Consider the following 17,990-nt stretch of genomic DNA (forward strand, 5'->3'; position numbering starts at 1 on the left):
TTTTTTTTTTTTACAATTTTTTAATTTGAACTTTCATATGAAAAAAAAATGGGTTAAGATAAAGCTGGGTCATAAATTTTAAAGTAGCTCTAATTCTGTCACATTAAAAATTTATAGTGAAGCCTCTAGTCATGATTCAGTCATAAAGGTAAAGCTTTCTAGCTTTTAGAAAACAAGAAAGCAAGGAAAGCTTTTAAGATCTCCTACTATGTGAATACGCTACCTTTTAGTGTTTCTTCTTACCTGCTCTCTTTAAACCCATGTCAAAATACGGAGTTATCTTGTCGTAGTTTAAAAGCAAGCTCGCTGCTAAATTTAACAGCTCCCTCTTCTGGCTAAAGTATTGAAGAGCATGCATTAAACAAGATGCTCAAACTTTATAGCCTTTCAGATTAACAGGCAGTTGAACAGGTTAGAAAGATTAGGAATGTATAGTCAATTTATTCAAATTATTAAAATATTTTGAAATATTTTTTCAGATCCCACTGATTTGTACTCCTGCTTAACTTTTTAAGTATATCATATTGTGACAGACCTGAGAATGGGAAAGAAAATGATTTCATTTAAGTATACAAGCTGAGTTTTCCCAAAATATATGAAAGAATCTAAAAAAAAACGGCTTCTTGAATTAAGCCTGATGGCACATCAGGTGTTTGAGCTAGGCAGCTCACTCCACTTTTTTTGATGTCAAAGAAAAGGAGGACATCTTAACTTCTGAGGAACAAGTGTCCGTGTGTAGAGCTACTATCCTGTATGTTTTCATCCTAATTTAGTCATCATTAGACCACAGTCATTAAGAAGTACAAATTTTATCTGAAAAATCCAGGAAGTTTAGACTTCCAACTCCCATATGTGCTTTAAAACTTTTATCAATGTACTATATTCTAAGTCTGATACATCCATCAAAGAAATTTGAAATTTTTACTAAAAAAAAAAATTAATTTTAATCGCTATCACCGAGTTCTAATTCAGACATAAGTAGTGTTCTACAAACCATAAGGAAAAGCATCCAAGGCAGTGCAGACCCAAACAGAATACTTGTAGCCCTACTACACACTTCTAAATTTCTTTCAAAAAAAAAAAAATCAAAGAAGGACCTCCCTTCTTTCCTCGTTGAATTATAAACTTTTTAACGCTTCACAAGCATTATGATAGGGAAGTCTTGAGGGTGAAGTAGTGGTCTTAGAGAAGTATTTAGAAGGTGGGTTGCTTGGGTGAGGAACCAACTGGCTGCTGGTTGTCTCTTCTCCCTCTGCTTTCCTTAACAGCCCCTCTCTATTGCTCTGCTGCTGCCAAGTGCTTTTGCTTTTTGTTTGTGTTTTTTTTTGTTGTTTGGTTTGGGTGTTGGGTTTTGGTGTTGGGTTTTTGGGTTTTTTGTTTTTTTTTTTTTTGATCAAGATACCTGTAACCTTAAAATTAAAGATCCAAACTGAATTCAGAACTTTTTCATGGAAATGGAACAGGTATCTTGCCATAGAGTTGTGAGCTATTCCTCATTGAATTATAAACTCTTTTAAGACTTCACAAGCATTATGATAGGGAAGTCTTGAGGATGAAGTAGTGGTCTTACAGAAGTATTTAGAAGGTGCGATGCTTGGGTGAGAAGCCAACTGGCTGCTGGTTGATTGATGTGTGAGCAAAGTTAGGCATAACTCGATTTCATTTTTGGTTATATAATGTATATTGTGTCTTTCTGCAGAGCACCCTAGAACTGAATCTGAATGGGAAAACAGCTTTGCCTTGAAAATGTTCCTCTTCCAGTTTGTCAACTTGAACAGCTCCATCTTCTACATTGCCTTTTTTCTTGGCAGGTAAGTTATCGTTGCTAACTGCTCTTGAAGGAAAACTTGCACAGAACTCGTAATCTTTGCTAATTTTGTAGGTTTGAAGAAAATGCCATGATAGCTCAAACTGCAAGATTTAGATCAAGTCAGTTTCTGAGGATAATCAGTAACACAAAATTAATGTTTTTAACTGTATGTGAGGGTTGGACCCTTGAAATCGTTACTCATGAAACTGGAGAGTAAGATGTCTACTTTTTAAGTGGGTCTATGTACGTGACTTTCCTACTAAATGAGAATTCGGAACCTTTGAAAATTCAGCCACTTCCTCAATGTGGGTCTACATTTAGTGCTGTGCTAATAGGCTTTATTCATTTTTTCTTATTTATTCCCCTTTGGTTAAATTTCCCAGGATCCGTTTCTATAAATAGTAAATAGTCTCTGGCAGGTCTTATACAAGAGAAGGAGGCAGAAATTCTGTCTCGAATTTCTGTGTGTATCTTTAGCTCAGAGCATGAGATACTGGACAGGACTAACCTCGCTTCATCTTCACTTCAGTTTCACTGACTTATCCTTCCTGCAGAACCTACAGAGTTTTTCAGAGTACCTTCTATAAAGTTTTATAGTATAATTTCAGTTCAAGATTGTCTGAAAGAAAAAACCCTCTAGTAAAGACAGTTGGTAATATTTGTTTGTTGCATCCAGTGATGCATTTGCCATGCAGTTTCTAAACTTCTTTGTATCTTGCTGTCTTCTGTGTCTAGTAGGAACAGGCATGGGGATTTTCTCTCTCATATGTATCTTTCACTGAAGTCATTAAGAATTTTGATTTAATTAGTTATACAAGAATCTGTTAGGTATGTAAAAAGCATTTAGTTATGATGGGTTTGGAAGTGATTTTATGCTTGTATGTCTGAGAGTACAATCCAGTGCACACTTCATGTGGGCAAGCAGAATCCCTGCGCCACAGTAAATTCCTATGTATTGCAATGGCTTATCTTCATAGGAGTGGATTAGAGAGTCTGCATATCTGATGTCTAAAAACTCTGAAGCTAGGATTTTTATTCTGGACATAATAAAAGCTTGCAAAATGACGGTCCTTGTTTGCATTCTGAAACTACCATATCCTACAGATACCAGCTTTAAGCCTGTGTGATTTAATGTGTTTATATGTCATGACTTTGCTCAGTGGATGTTGTGAAACAACTGCTGATACAGGGTGTTCTTGGAATGTCTGTTGAGAAACAGAAATCTCATTTTGCAGATTTGCAGGCCGCCCAGGAAAGTACAACAAGCTTTTTAACAGATGGAGACTGGAAGAGGTAAGCAACGCTATTTACTGTTCTTGTGAAATTTCTGTGAGTAAAAAGGAAATGGCTGAAGGACATGAATTTTGTTCAGTTTGAAAGATTTATTATTCCATCTAAGTGCAGTGAAGAGTAAACTCATATTTATAGCAAAGGGTAGGAAACGGGAGATGTGTTTTTCCTTCTGCGTTCTCTTCTGTGCTGAGTGACTCTGTGTGACACACCCAGTTCTTTCTGCCCCTCTCTTTGGGAAGAGCAAACCGTGATAGTCCCTTACCTCACAGGCACTCCTAAGTCCTACATGATTGGAATCTCCTGGGTATGTGAAATTTTTGGATGGAGGACATAAATATAACACCATCAACTTTTTTTACCAGCTTCCTAAGTTTCTGCCAGTGTAAAAGTACTCAGAATTGTATTTTCAAAATTTAGCTTAAAAGTGTGTTAGAATTGCACCTCCCTTGATATCACTAGCAGACACTAGATACAGGTTTCTTCTGTTGAGCCTTGGTAGCCACAGAGCAAAATGCCATAACTTTGTATTCCATGTTCTCAAAAAATACAATCCAGTTCTTCAAGAAATAATATGTCTAAAGGTTGTTCAACTAAAGTCTGTGTTAATATTTCTGTTATTAATATTTCTTTTAATATTTCTGTAGCTGGAGGTTAGTGATTTTCACCAAACATATTTGAATATTTTCCATTCACCCTGTGAACAAATAAAAATGAAAGGAATTCTGTGATTTTTCGCTACTGATCCTTTTTCATTTAATTTCAGTGTCATCCTAGTGGCTGCTTGATAGATTTGTGTTTGCAAATGGGAGTTATTATGGTTTTAAAACAAATGTGGAACAACTTCATGGAGCTGGGCTATCCGTAAGTTCAGATATTAAAATTTGTTTTACAAACAGTGATTACATATTAGTGTGATTCAGTGATAGGAAAAACTATTTTTTCATTTGAGTGGAGGGCAGAATTTCATCATTAAGTGAAATTCATTATCATCAATGATTGCTGAAGGCAGTGAACAGCTGAAATACTGATCTCTGGAAGTGTATGTTCATGAGCATGTAAAATAGGATTCTTCAGCATGCTGAAGTTTACATATTTCACATAATCACGGAAAACCTAATCATCAATGTTGATTTTCAATCTTCACTGAAGGGTAAGGAGGACTTGCTACCAGTGCTTACACAGGGCTTGTGTTCAGTACTAGCTCTGAGACTTAAAAATACAGTTGTTAAATACATAACTGGGTCTACATTCTTCCACTACGTGCTGTAAGAAGCGTAGAGTATAAATAGTCCACTTTTGCCAAAATAACTATTTCAAGTACAGCACGTGTTTGCAGTATGTTTCCACTTTTTGCATCTCACACGCTGTAAATTTATTCCCAAGGGAAGCATTAACTGCTGCTCTAAGATAAAGCTTCTCAGGGTATGTTAACCATCTAAATTGTTTATTGTGATTTCATTTTCTGTAGTACAAACAGAGCTGCTCAGCTGCTAAAGAGAGTAATGGGCTAAGAGTCTTGCAGCGCTCTTGAAACTAGAAGAATATGTTTTCAGTAAAGGCGAAAGGTTGCTCATCAAATATTAATTTAATCAAAGTCTCAACCTTGAAAATATGTCAGAAAGGGTTATGCTCACAAGGTGCAATCAATCTGCAAATGAGGGGCAGCGCACTGTATTGCTGTGGGACGTGAATTTCTGAAAAGAAGAAACCTACTTGAAGTATCAGGCTTCCTGTCTTCGCAGCCCGGCAGCATCTTCACTCAGTCTAGAATTTATTTTGGAACATGCTTGTAGACCTTTATGGAAGGCAGTGTTTCCTTTTGACAAAAACATTATATGCCACTCAGGCCTTTCAATAATAAGAGAGATCAAGAACTAAACACTAAATTAGCTTGATTAAAAATAGCAATGTGTTAATAAAAATACTTACAAGAAAAATTGTTTCCCATCTTCAGTCTCTTTTCGGTAATATCTAGAAACAAGTGATAGCCTTTAATTGCCACCTGTGACAGTAGTGGATAATATTTTTCATTTGTATAACATTTTAATTTGTGAGACTATTACCTACTTAATATTTATAACTACTTTGTGAAATGACCTCTGCACACCTTTAATAAAAAACAGTCTTAAATATTTGCAGCTCTAGCAATGCCTCTTTAGAGACTGCGTCAAGAAAAAAATATTTCCTTCTTCAAGAACAAAATATTCTGTAGAGCATCTAGATCTTCATGTTTGTTCAAAGAATAGTAGACATATTCTACTATTCTTAATATTCTAGTATCATAGAGTTCTTACTGAGCTCTACTTATTTGGTTTGTCTTTTACAGGATTAAAAATAAAGCATTATTTACTTTTTTAATGTTCTTACTATGCATGGGGTTTTTCCTGTTCTCTTTTTTATTTAGGCATACAGGTAGATCCTACAAAAAATCTATGCAAGCAAATTCCATGTTCTGAAAAGCTTCTGTGTACAGTACCTAACATGCTACATTAAATACATAATCAAAATCATAATACAGAATTGAGAACTTGTGGAAGTTCTTTGAATTATATCATATATGATATTGTGAATATTTCTAGAAAATGTCTAAGTAAACATTCAGGTGCCATTCAAAATACTTACTTCAAAACAATACCAGCAAGTATTGTGAATTACTGAGCAAGGACAGTCAATAATGCTCTGTTTATCTAATAAGTTTATTACAGAATTGGTGGTCACGACGCAAAATGAAGAGAGGAGGGCAATTAATGGAGCATAAAATTTCTCTACCTCAGTGGGAAAAAGATTGGAATCTGCAGCCTATGAATCTCCATGGTTTAATGGACGAATACTTAGAGATGGGTGAGCAAATTCAGGGAGATGTCAGTTTTCTGACAGAGACTGGAACTATGTTGCGCATTAAAATATCTTCTGCATTTCTGATTTCTAACCATAGAAATACCTGTCTAGTTTTACAGTTTGGCTTTACCACCATCTTCGTTGCTGCCTTCCCACTGGCACCTCTCCTGGCATTGCTTAACAATATCATAGAAATAAGGTTGGATGCATACAAGTTTGTCACTCAGTGGCGAAGACCTATGCCTGCAAGAGCAACAGATATAGGTGAGAGAACCTAATGATTGTCACTGTCGGGTACCGTCTTTTTGTGTTTCCTTCTTTAATGTAGCCTAAACCTTGAAATATTTCCTGCGTCAAGAGTGAAATTGATAATGTTAACCTACAGATCTCAATGTCCACTCTCCTGTTAAGCAACAAAAGCATACTCAGTTGCTTACCGAAGAGGACTCCTCAAATTTCCTTTCCGTTTCCAATGAGGGATCATAATAGTCGGAATTTTGAAAACAGGCTAAATAGTATTTTAGGCTTCTGATTTGTGGAACTCTAGGTCTAAAATGTTATCCAAAATAATATTAATTTAAAAGTTAAGTATAAGGACTAAAATTACTTTTGGTTTAAAACTGAATTAAATAAAAATAAGAATTCTCTTTCTTAAATCTTGTATTTGGCCTTTATAACCAAAGATTATGGTTATACCTTTGTTGCTTAGCTATTCCTTCTCAGCAGGGTGTGCCCTGCTGTAAGGGCAGGGCAAGTTCATTCAGGTGGAGCCAGTGGTGGCAGGGATGTGGGGACATGGCTTAATCTTCACTAGCTTTTCTGACTGAGTAACTCTTTCTCAATAAGAAAGGAAAACTGTATGACTAATAGTGACTTTAATATCACTATGATTTTTTTATGACTTAATATGACTGTTAAAACCTAATGACACTGTTGTCATTTCCCTTCTTTCTAGGTATCTGGTACGGGATTCTGGAAGGAATTGGTGTTCTGGCTGTCATCACCAATGCCTTTGTTATTGCCATTACTTCCGATTACATTCCACGTTTTGTCTATGCGTACAAATACGGTCCCTGTACAGATCAAGGATACAGACAAGAAAAGTAATTAAGATATTCTTTGTATTTACAGATATATTTCAGTGAAAGCACACTTTTGCTACTGTCATTCTATGTTAACATACTTAAGGTACATCAGTAACATTTCACCTTTTATATCTGTGTCAGCCTTCACAGATGTTGAGTACAAGTAACTCAGCCATTCCAGAGAATTCGCAAACTAACTCCACGGTTATAGAAGTGGAAAATCATGTCTTTCCTTCTGAAGGCAAATAAGAAAGTTCAATATACATCATAGCAGTTTTCAGGCTTTCTCTAGATAAGCTTTTCTTTTCTGCAGTAGTTCTGGACTGTCTTCTCCCACCACACTCCCACACACAGATATATGCTCTCAAACCCTTTTTTATCCTAAGCCTTGTTCACTGTCAACTCTCTCCACTGGTGTCTTATCAGAACTGCTTGCAGGCAAGCTTCAGCAAGGTTGGCCTTGACTCTATTTAGCCTAGCTCCATATGGTGTCTACTCCATATAGAGTGTCTTACCTTCAAGCAAGGTATCCTGCCTATCTTTGCACCACCAGGCTGGTTTCCTCCACTCCTCTCCAGACACTTACCAATCTCTCAACTGTGGGTCCACCATGCTCTGTCTGCGTTTTCCACTCTCTATCGCGACCTTGTACATGATCTAAACAGATCACAGTATTTACAGGCATCTTCTCTTTCATTTGGAGACCAGTGCCCTACAGGTGGTTTTGGGGGGTGGTTTTTGGAGGGTTTTTTGTTGTGTGTTGTGGTTTTGGTTTTTTTTTTAATATGGGAGTGAGGATTACCTTGAAGTGTCACTTTGTTAATACTATAGCACATCTCACAAGCCCAACTTCCCTTCTTTATCACACAGGAGGAAGGATAAGAGTGAAAGCATCAAGGCTTGTCCAGCAAGCCAGTACCACTACACTCACAGAGCTCTGCCCAAACCGCAGGGCTCTGTCCTTCCTTCCCTCATTGCTCTCTCTCTGGTGATTTAAAATAGAGATTTATTCTTTCTGGGGTGTCATTTTTTAAGCACAAAAAGAATGAGGTGGGATAGGATGAAAAGAGACAATAGCAGAAAAACATTAGTGCTTAATGTGCACTACCCATTTAATAGAGAACTATGTAATTCTATTTCTTCTTTCGCCAGTAGTGATTTGAGGTGTCACAGCAAACCAGGATGTTCAGTAGGTATAATAGGATTCCTGATGTGTCTCTTTTTAAACGTTCTTTGCCTTTCAGAAGGCTCTTTGTTAAATTACAGAACAGGTTTCCAAGAAGATGGGATGTTTTACATGTCCCTGGATTTCCAGGAACAGACAAAAATTTCACTCCTACAGTCCTAATTCAGCGTATTTATGGGATTTCTGTCTTTAATGCTAACAAATCGTTGCCTTTAAGATGGTTGTTTGATATATATGCACTTTTCATTTTACTGTTGGTGAAAATTCTTCTTTGATTCAACTCATAAAACCTGTCATTTTTGAGGTTATGCTGCATGGCTGGTGGCAGATTCTGCAAGGATATTAAATTATTCTCCTCTCTGCCTCTGTAGCCGTCTTTCTAATTTCAGTAATTGTAGGAGACAGTGAAGAACACCATAGCCACATTTTTTGGTTTATATCTGCTGGTAGATGAGAAACAAAAACTTGAAAAGTACTGAAAATAGATTTTTAAATATTATTATCCCTGAAACAGATGTTCTTTGTTTCTTTCAATACAACTTTGCTTCTCTGCTTAAAATTTTAAAATTCTTTTGTCCTGATAAGCAAATAAAACAGTATGCTCACAATATGTGATAGCAGTAGATGTTTATATACAGGATCTGTGCTATATAACCACTTTAGGAAGAAAGCCCTGACCCCATGTCTTTTCCTTTCAGATGCTTAAAAGGATATGTCAACAGCAGTTTATCAGTATTTGATTTGAGCGAACTCGGGATGGGATATTCAGGATACTGCCGGTATGTTTCGATGCTCTCCCTTCTTGTAGTACAGGTGTAGACATTAATACAGACATTAAGTTGAAAGTCAGTGTTTAAATTACTGGCGGAGTGGTTTCTTTTTTGACTATAAAAGCATCGGAGTTCAACTTTGTTCAACATGGAAGTCTCAGGTGCAAACACAGTGTGACAGGACATAATACCAACACACTGGAAACCTGTGTTCTGAGTTTTTCCCAGGACTCTTAGAAACCGTGTCTTTTGCACCTCTATGAATTACTTCATTTTGAAGTTTCCCCAGCTGCCAAGAAGAGTCAAAATTCTCGATTTGGTTTGGTTAAGCATCCTGAGGTCCGTTAGTTAAAATACCTGATTAAAATTTTTGTTGTGGCTCTAACCCAGGTCAAGGTCCCAAGCAGTTATGCAGGATGAATACAAGAAATTCAGCATAAAAATTAAATACCACATTGCATGAGTGCGTTCCTTCTGGTTTCAGATTTAGTTTTACAGTCAGAGTTAGCTTGAATTGACTCAGAAGTTACAGAATCGTGTTACATTTATGCAGACTTTGTCTGGAGAATCTCAAATGCTTAGAAGCAAAGACAAGAACCAATTTAGAGTCAACACACTTGAACTTGACACTCCAAGGTGTCAGCTTTGTAACAATAAAATAAACTGTTTGCTCTGAATTTTTGGAAGCAAAAAGTGCCATCTTTTAAGCAGCCCTATTTAATTGCCTGTATTGTGAACTACTCTTCTCCTTTTCTGTTTAATTCCTCTTGAAGTATGCTTTCACTTCAGCTTCTTTCCTTTTAGCCAGATCTGGGATACATTAGAGAGCTCTTCACCGTCTTCAGGTTTTTAAGCACAGCCTAACTTACTGGGCTTTTCTTTGCTTTACAGGTACAGAGATTACAGAGCCCCACCATGGAGTTCAACTCCGTATGAATTCACTTTGCAGTTCTGGCACGTCCTGGCAGCGCGACTGGCCTTCATCATAGTATTTGAGGTTAGTCATGGAAATTCTTTTTTACCTCTTCAAAGTCCGAGTTGATTTTGGTTTTTTTCTTTACAGTAGTCCCTTAAATAAATTGTCAGTATTATCAACTGCTTGTTCATTACAGTCAAGAGAGAGGAAAAAAAAAGTCGCCCTCCCCAAACTGTTGTCAATCAGCAGCTTCAAATTGAATGGACAGTGCATGCACAGACTTTAGAGTCCCGCCAAAATCATGTTTCCTTAACAGTCATCTTGTAAATCGTGTTGGTTCCCAACCAAATCTTTCATGTTTTATTGACAAAGAAGAAATGCAACTTATGTGCATAATGAGCACAGTTATTACAAGTTAAAATGTGTGTCAGGAAAATGATACGTGATTGTAGCCTAATATAAAAGTCGAAATGTGTGTGCTGACTTTGAAGAATGTATTACATACTGTCCAGGAATCTGGTTACTTACTTCGATTACAAGCTCTTAACAAAGACTGCTCGTAGGTAGTGTTTGCTATCGTTATTCAAACTAGCGTATCCTTCCGTCACATCTTCATTCAGGTTACCAGCTATACCCTTGGTTTTACTGTTCAGAACACTTGAGCATTTTCACATTTCTGATAGACCACTCATTTACTCCTCTGTGTGTGTCTGTATTAAAAAAATAAAGGAGTTGCTTTTCAGTCATGAATTGAATCTCAGTTCCAGTTTTGCCACAGACTTTTATGCCCTAAAATGTGGTCCTAGAAATGTATATTTATGCATCTTTGAAGCAATTATTTTTGTTCTTCTTTTCAGCACCTTGTTTTTGGAATAAAGTCTTTCATTGCCTACCTGATTCCAGACATGCCCAAAGACTTGTGTGACAGAATGAGGAGAGAAAAATACTTAGTCCAGGAAATGATGTATGAGGCTGAACTGGAGCATTTACAGAGAGAAAGGAAAAAGAATGGGAAGCAGTATCACCACGAATGGCCTTAGTCACTACCATGCTGCAACAAAAACACTGTTTGGAAATTGAAGAGTACAGTTACAAAATGAAGTTGGAGTCTGGCATCAGCATGTGAGGTTCACGGTGTATATATGTTCTTGCTGGGCAGTACAGTTGCAGACTTTGGTGGGAACTGGAAAATAGATGCTTCCGATGAAGAAAATGAGGAGCCTTACCTGTAACTGGTTAGTGGTGAGCACCAAGAAGAATTTGCACTCAGGAATGTGCGAACAGCTTAAAAATTTGGACACTCTGGTTTAAAAAAAGGCAATGAATTTTCATGCTGTTCGTGAAGGATACTAACAGCATAACGAAAATAAAAAAATACCCACGAACTTATACAGTAAGGGCATGACTAAAACCAACTTACATGATATCCACTACTTCTACAGCTTCTGATTGCTCAGCTCCATCTGTAATGCCTCTGAAGAAAAGAGCAATTGTTGCCTTTGTGGCCATAATTTGATATAAATGATCTTTCAGGCTTACTGTTTTGTCAGGTTTGTCCTAGTCTCTTGTTGAGATTGTGGATGTGGTCCTACCCTAAAAAAGGGGTCTATGGCTGCTTAATATATACTATGCAGTTTAAGATTTGCACATCAGTGTCATTAATTTATCCTTCTAGTTGAAAACCAAAAATTCTAAATTCAAAGAGAAAACAGCAGCACTAAGAGAACGCATCGCCTTGCCCACATTGCAGCTATATTTGAAAATGACATGGCTGTTGAGTTGTCTTTCCACTTTCCTGTGCAGAAAGGCCACCTCCACACCCTTCCAGGATGAAAGAACTGTCATTTTCATGCTCTGATGTAGCATGCAGATGTCTAGCTGTGTTACTGTTCCCTTTGGCCTGTCTGGGCAATGATTCCATGACTTCACAGAATGCTAACTTGAAATATGCTCATACAGTGCAAATGACTTCGTCCTGAATATACAATTAACTCTTTATAGTATGCAAGCTTATGCAGATATATATCAGACATACAGTATAACATTGTGACTTGCTTGTTCAGGGAAGGAGAAGCAGAGCACTTTATAACAATGCTCTTCTTATTGTAATAGTAAATGTTCCAGTAATGTGCACTTCTTTTATTGGCCTAAATAAGTCAAAGCATGGGAGTTAGATACAGGCAGATATGTATACAGGTTGTATATAAATGCACACACACACACAGTGGTTACTTTTAGATTTTTTATTATTATTTGTATGCCTTCTTACAGTTTTGGGGGGCTTTTTGGATAAAATCATTATAAAAGGTAGATGTTCATTTAAAGAATCAAATCTCAGTTTTTATGTGTATACAGCATACAGCAGTGTTGCTTATGTGACATTTTGGTGATGAAATTGTCTGTTAGTAACATTTCATAATGTGGGAAAAGACAAACGCTTAATTTAAACAATGTAAACAAGTGTGCAGGGCTCACTTGCAGAGAAGAGAGTGGAGAAATAGTTACAAACATTCTGTTTCTCTTACACAATTTTAAATAATGCTTCTCTATACTGGATGAGAAAAATTAAAAAAAAACGAAGAGTCAACAAAGCACAGTAACTATAAAGGCTGCAAATTTTAACTTTTTTTTTTTAGGGATAAAACTGCAGCAAAATCACCGCTGACAGATTTGAAAAGACCGGAATTTTTACTACTTACCAATACCCTATTGAACCAAAAAGTGTGATTCCAGTATTCACTTGCATGTGTTAGCACAATCGTTGTAATTTATCATGCCATATAAAGTTAATTTTAAGAGTCAAGAGCCCATCAAAGTGGATGAGTAGGATCTATTGTATCCAGAGGGCCCAGCATCAGAGCTTAAGTTCTTTAGTCATTTCACCATGTGCATGAAATTTCTTGGTTAACTCCAGCTCTCTGTGACCAGACAAGGCAACCGTGGGAGTGTCTACAGTATTGCACAACGGAGGAAAGAAGTTGGAAGGTGTGGTCTAATCAGATATATTACCCATTAGTTCTGTGAAAAAGGGCTGGTGGAAGTCAGCTCCCCATACTTTGGAAAGGCTGTTTTGTTCCTTCATATGCTGGGTTGTGCGTTAAGTTCCTCAGGAGTCCTTATCAGAAATAATTAATGCACTCCACTCAGTGCTTATAGAATCACACGGTTTGATTTAATTTATTGTCTCTCTCATTCTGTGGATTATCAGCCACTGTTTGCCAGCATTAATGGTGTGTCACAGCTTCTGGTTTTGTGCCACGTAGCAATAGTACTTCAGTTCTTCAGAAGGTCACAGATGAGCTCTCTTTTTAATGTTTTCTCTAAAAACAAAATGCCTTGGCTGGCCCAAGGTGTAAAGATACAGGATAAAATTTGGCCAAAATCAGAAATATTGATTGATTATTTTATACTTTCCTGTTTCTGCTGTGGATATTAGCACATGTCAGTACGTACTTTGGCAAATTCCAATTGGTCTTAAAAAACACATGGGAAAGAAAACCTTTTTGTATTTGAGATTTAAATATGTATATTATTAATGATTTTCAACACTGGTGTATATGAGTATATGGAAGGCAAGTATGTAGATCTGACATTGTGCATTTTACTCACTGGAAAAGCACAAGAAGTTTTGGAGAAACACTGTGTGTGTTCCTTTTACTTTTGGAGGACATCGGCAATGTTTAAAGGTTTTGCCACTATCTAGCCATCTGCTTAAGCTGAGAAAACTTTTTGCTAGACTTCGTTTAGTATGCTGTTTGCATTGACTGCACGTTATTTTACTGAAGTATAAGGCACACACTGTCCTCAGGAATAATGTATTTTATGAATGGTGAATGATCTTTTCATATTCTAAATATTGTCTTTCCAAACAAATGAGCAGTATGAATAGACTGTGCATGCAAGCTGCGTTTGTGAAATCTGACAAAGCTTTAGAACTTCAATTTGTGCAAAAATGCTTTAGATCGTTGCAGATCTAATCTATGACAACTTTGCTCTATGCATGCGCCCTTAGAGAGACTGCATGAGCAACTAGATATTTTTAAATGCAAAGGATTAGTCCAAAATGTCTTAATTATTCCTAACCAAATTCTGTGTCTTGATTCGGACAAAAGAAATTTCCATTTCAGAATTAGCAAAAAGTCCGCATACACTATACACATCTCATTTCTTACGACTTTTTATTCTAAATTTGTGCCTAATGTGTGAGATCTGAATTCTGGTGACTAAAACAGGGGAAAAAAAGAGTTCTGCTTCATTAGCCATCCTAATGAGAAGTTCCTTCTTAGACCTCAGAATTGGTCTCTGTACAGAGGGATGCATTAAGAGCTCAGTACTCACAGCTGAGCGCTAACGGGGATGCCTGAAGATTGAGCACTGAAGATTGCTGTAATTTCATTTCCTTACCAGAAACGCAGCACAGCGATCGAGCATCCTGATAGAGTACTAATATTTGGAAATAAGGCAAACCACGTGATGGCTTTTTTTTTCCTACCCCTTCTTGTGAAAGGATTTATAGAGAAAATTTAGGTGAACTTTGACATTAATGTTGATGATGACAAGGCTAAAATTTTCATAGTGATGAAGGACGATAAGTGGGTTTTTGTTAGATGTTTCTTTGGAAGTACATATCTTCATTATGACAAAACACACATCGGCTGTTGCTATGCCGCTTTCCAACAGCAGCTTGTCTTAAATTGTGTTCTGAGGATCAGTTAGGCTCAATTGTGTCTTGTGGAAAGCCCAAAAGAAAAATGTCCGGAGGGCCTAGTGAAAATAGGTTAATAGGTACATTCTGTAATGCGTAAATTCATAACTCTCCTGAGGTTTCCTTCAGAAAAGTTTCTGCAGAAGGAAAAATATCTTGGGAAACGCAGTGAGTGTTAATATGGGGAAAGGCAAGAACTTTGGTGATATTTTATTCTTAATGTGCCATTATGATGATCGGTCTATTGTAAGTAGTGCCCATCTGCAGTTTCCTTGCGGCACCTTCTTCCACTGCAGACTCCAAACGGGAGTGCTGCCAGAGAGAATTTCTAGAGCTGTGGGATCCAGTGGCGTTCCCTGCGAAGTCCTACATGGCATCATGGGTCTTATTAATCTTTTGCATTATGCCACAGTTTGTTCAGGGGCAAATTAGTTTATAGATACTTAGAAGCATCATATTATTTGGATTAACTGAAAATGATCTGTGTCCATAAAATGAAAAGAAACCGTTCGTACAGAATTAACTTACAAGTGTCACAAATTTTCATCAAAACTATTATGAAGTAGAATTTTTTATACAGAGTGGGCAATGGCCATATCAATAAAACTCATTTTATAGAAACAGCTAAATATGAGGGCAATAAACTGGATGGAAGATCAAACAATCGTGTTTTTCTATTAAGTGTTACATAGGAGAAAAGGCACAGAGATAAAAATAGTGGTATCGGCCATCACTTACAATGAAGTAGTACTTCCCAAAGCTTTTTTTTTTTTTTTAATTCTCATAAACTACTAATGTTGCTTATTTGGGGGTGGAGGTTGAAACAAATATACAGCCAGCCTTTCCTAATAATGTTTATTTGGTGTTCAAGCTGACGCTGGAATTCAAAGAGAATTCCCCATTTAGACAGACTTGTTGGTTTGTTAGTTCCAATGCATATTTTGTCTGACTAAAATGCATGCAGGGACACTTTTTGAAAGCGTTTAGTTAACTAAATTCCCGTGGCGGAAAATTTAGCGTCTTTAGAAGGTCCCCATGTCTTATTGTACTCAACCTCATGCTCGCAAAGCCCGTGTTCTCCTGGGGTAAAAAGTGCCAAGGCAGCGTTGTGAGGCGGGGGATGAGCAGAGGGAGCAAAGGGCTCCTCTTCACTTCAGCAAGTTTTGCTCCGGAATCCTGAAGGTGGAGCATGTGAGAGCCCTCGTGATCCTTCTCCTTTTCTCTTCTGGCTCATTCTTGTACTTATCCTCAGTGTTTTATTAAATGATGCCGTCTTGCTGACAGTCCCATTTCCAGGGCGATTCTGTAACTGCAGAGTGTTTTGCAGGCTCCTTTTGCGTGTCCCTAACTGAGAAGCCAAAGCAAAAAATGCACAAATACTGGGGTTTCTGGTGCTTTTTACAAATTGATATGCATTGGACGGAGCGGTGCGAGGAAGCATGTGGTGCACCCTACGTGTGCCATTAGGTCACCCATTTCTGGATCTGTCCCTTCAGCCACTTTCCCAAACACTACATTTTGCACTCCTGATGTCCCTCCCTACATGCGTACAGGCGTCCTAAATACCCTCCACAATCCTACTATTTTAAAATGTATATAATAGATTCATATTGACAATTTTTGTCTAATATTGCCAGTGAAACTTCATTTACCAGAAATTTGTATTGGCATGATTTTGGCATAGTCGTGATAGCACAAAGTTACCACAAGAGCACAAAGTTCTAACGGCACAACAAGAAACTGAAGAGAGATCACTTGGCTATTCCATGTTATACGGGAATTTTTGAAATCCAGGACTGGGATTTAGTCTTGAAATGTTGATGGTCTCTTCCCTCCTCACTGCACTGGAAATTACCTTCTGTTAGTTCTGTTGGCTCATTCTAACTTTTGGCCATAACCTTGATAACGTTCTATGTTCTCTGTAGTTTGCTTTCTTATTGCTCTGAGGTAGTTGTTAGGATGCTGCCGGGTGAGAAATTAGGATTAAACCCAAAGCAGTCTAAAGCTAACGAGATTCTAAACACTGAGAACACGACGATTTTTCTGTTAATAACGGAATTCAGATTCAGATCACCTTTTTATTTTGTGTTCTATTTAGATGACTCAGAATTTTGTACTGAAAAAATCTTCCAAACTGTTGGCTCTAATTTTTACATAGAGTAGTATCACTGAAATTTCCGTTCTTTGAAATAATCTCATGTAAAATCTGAGTAACATAGTTCCATCATTTTTTTACTCTGGTAGTCCTGGCTAACTTGCAATATCACGATCGTAAGCGATTTCTTAAAATGTGTATATATTTGAAATTTATGTAATATTTAAATACAACTTGGTTTCTAAGTAAGGAATGAAGATAAAATTTCAACTATTTTTTCTATTCATAAATCCACACTTTGTAAGTAATATTTAAAATAGAGATTACAGTACCACAGAGCGTTTCAGAGAAATTGACTTTTATGCACTACAAGCTACAAGTTCCTCTGGCCTGACAGCTTTCGGTTTCTTTTGTGTTTTAAGATTGCTTTTACAAGCCGATACGTACCCCAGAATTAAAAAAAATTCACTGAGGAAAAAGTTGTTGATCTGATTAACTATTGTAAGACACTTTTGGCATAAATTTGTCTTTGAGATGCTGTTTACTTTATCAAGGTTTACATGTACAAATGCAACTACTTACTGTATCATACACATTTGAATATTGCATTTTTTCAGTAATAAACTTGGATATCTTTGAAAGAGACTTTGAGCATCATTGTTCCTCATATTCAAAGTTAATTTAAAAAAAAATCATAGACTCGAAAAGTGAGTGCTCATGGGCCTTGAAATCACAGGAAGCAATTTAAGGGTTTAAACTTGGCTGGGACACTTGTTTAACTTTTAACAATTAAATACTCCCTTAGTGTGCTCTCAAGGCACATACAGACTCACTTTTCAAATTTTCAATCATTTACGCTCTACTGCTTTCACTAATGATGAACAATTTCTTAAATTTAAGCTGTTGTTTTACAATTTACATATTCCTAGTTTCTCAGTCACGTTTTTTCAGCTCAGGTGCACAGGCTGCCTCTTCCCCGGACGGGTCAATGGCTCAGGACGCCAATGAAACGAGAAGATAAGAAGATAACTGTAAATGACACTGAGTATTTAATCAGAGTCATATTTTTTTCTGAATTCCAGTTTTGCTAGGTCACATCCTTAAATCTTCATAGAAGACTTCATAATCAACTACTGCTTAACAATTTAGTATGTAAGTCCATGTGTTGGGCTTAATAAAACCTGGCGGCATGCCTGGCTCCTCTATAAATACAGAAAACACGTGGGCTTGACGAGCAGCTTTAGTTGAAACAAAACTAGTTCAGAAATACGAAGTTAAAGATAAATACTTCA

The 17,990-nt window shown here is 37.0% G+C and overlaps 1 protein-coding gene across 1 annotated transcript in view; it reads left to right on the plus strand.

Moving 5' to 3' along the window:
- ANO3 (anoctamin 3) overlaps window positions 1-10,938 on the plus strand; it is a 90,704-nt gene extending 79,766 nt beyond the window's left edge. The window contains exons 18-25 of the mRNA XM_009886265.1: window positions 3,046-3,103; window positions 3,867-3,964; window positions 5,799-5,944; window positions 6,053-6,205; window positions 6,897-7,044; window positions 8,911-8,991; window positions 9,874-9,979; window positions 10,756-10,938. Coding sequence (XP_009884567.1) covers window positions 3,046-3,103; window positions 3,867-3,964; window positions 5,799-5,944; window positions 6,053-6,205; window positions 6,897-7,044; window positions 8,911-8,991; window positions 9,874-9,979; window positions 10,756-10,938 — 973 coding nt within the window. The remainder of the gene's footprint in view (window positions 1-3,045; window positions 3,104-3,866; window positions 3,965-5,798; window positions 5,945-6,052; window positions 6,206-6,896; window positions 7,045-8,910; window positions 8,992-9,873; window positions 9,980-10,755) is intronic.
- Window positions 10,939-17,990: the final 7,052 nt, after the last annotated feature.

The sequence above is a fragment of the Charadrius vociferus genome, unplaced genomic scaffold (assembly GCF_000708025.1).
Source record: "Charadrius vociferus isolate BGI_N301 unplaced genomic scaffold, ASM70802v2 scaffold115, whole genome shotgun sequence".
In the NCBI taxonomy this organism is placed as follows: Eukaryota; Metazoa; Chordata; class Aves; order Charadriiformes; family Charadriidae; genus Charadrius; species Charadrius vociferus.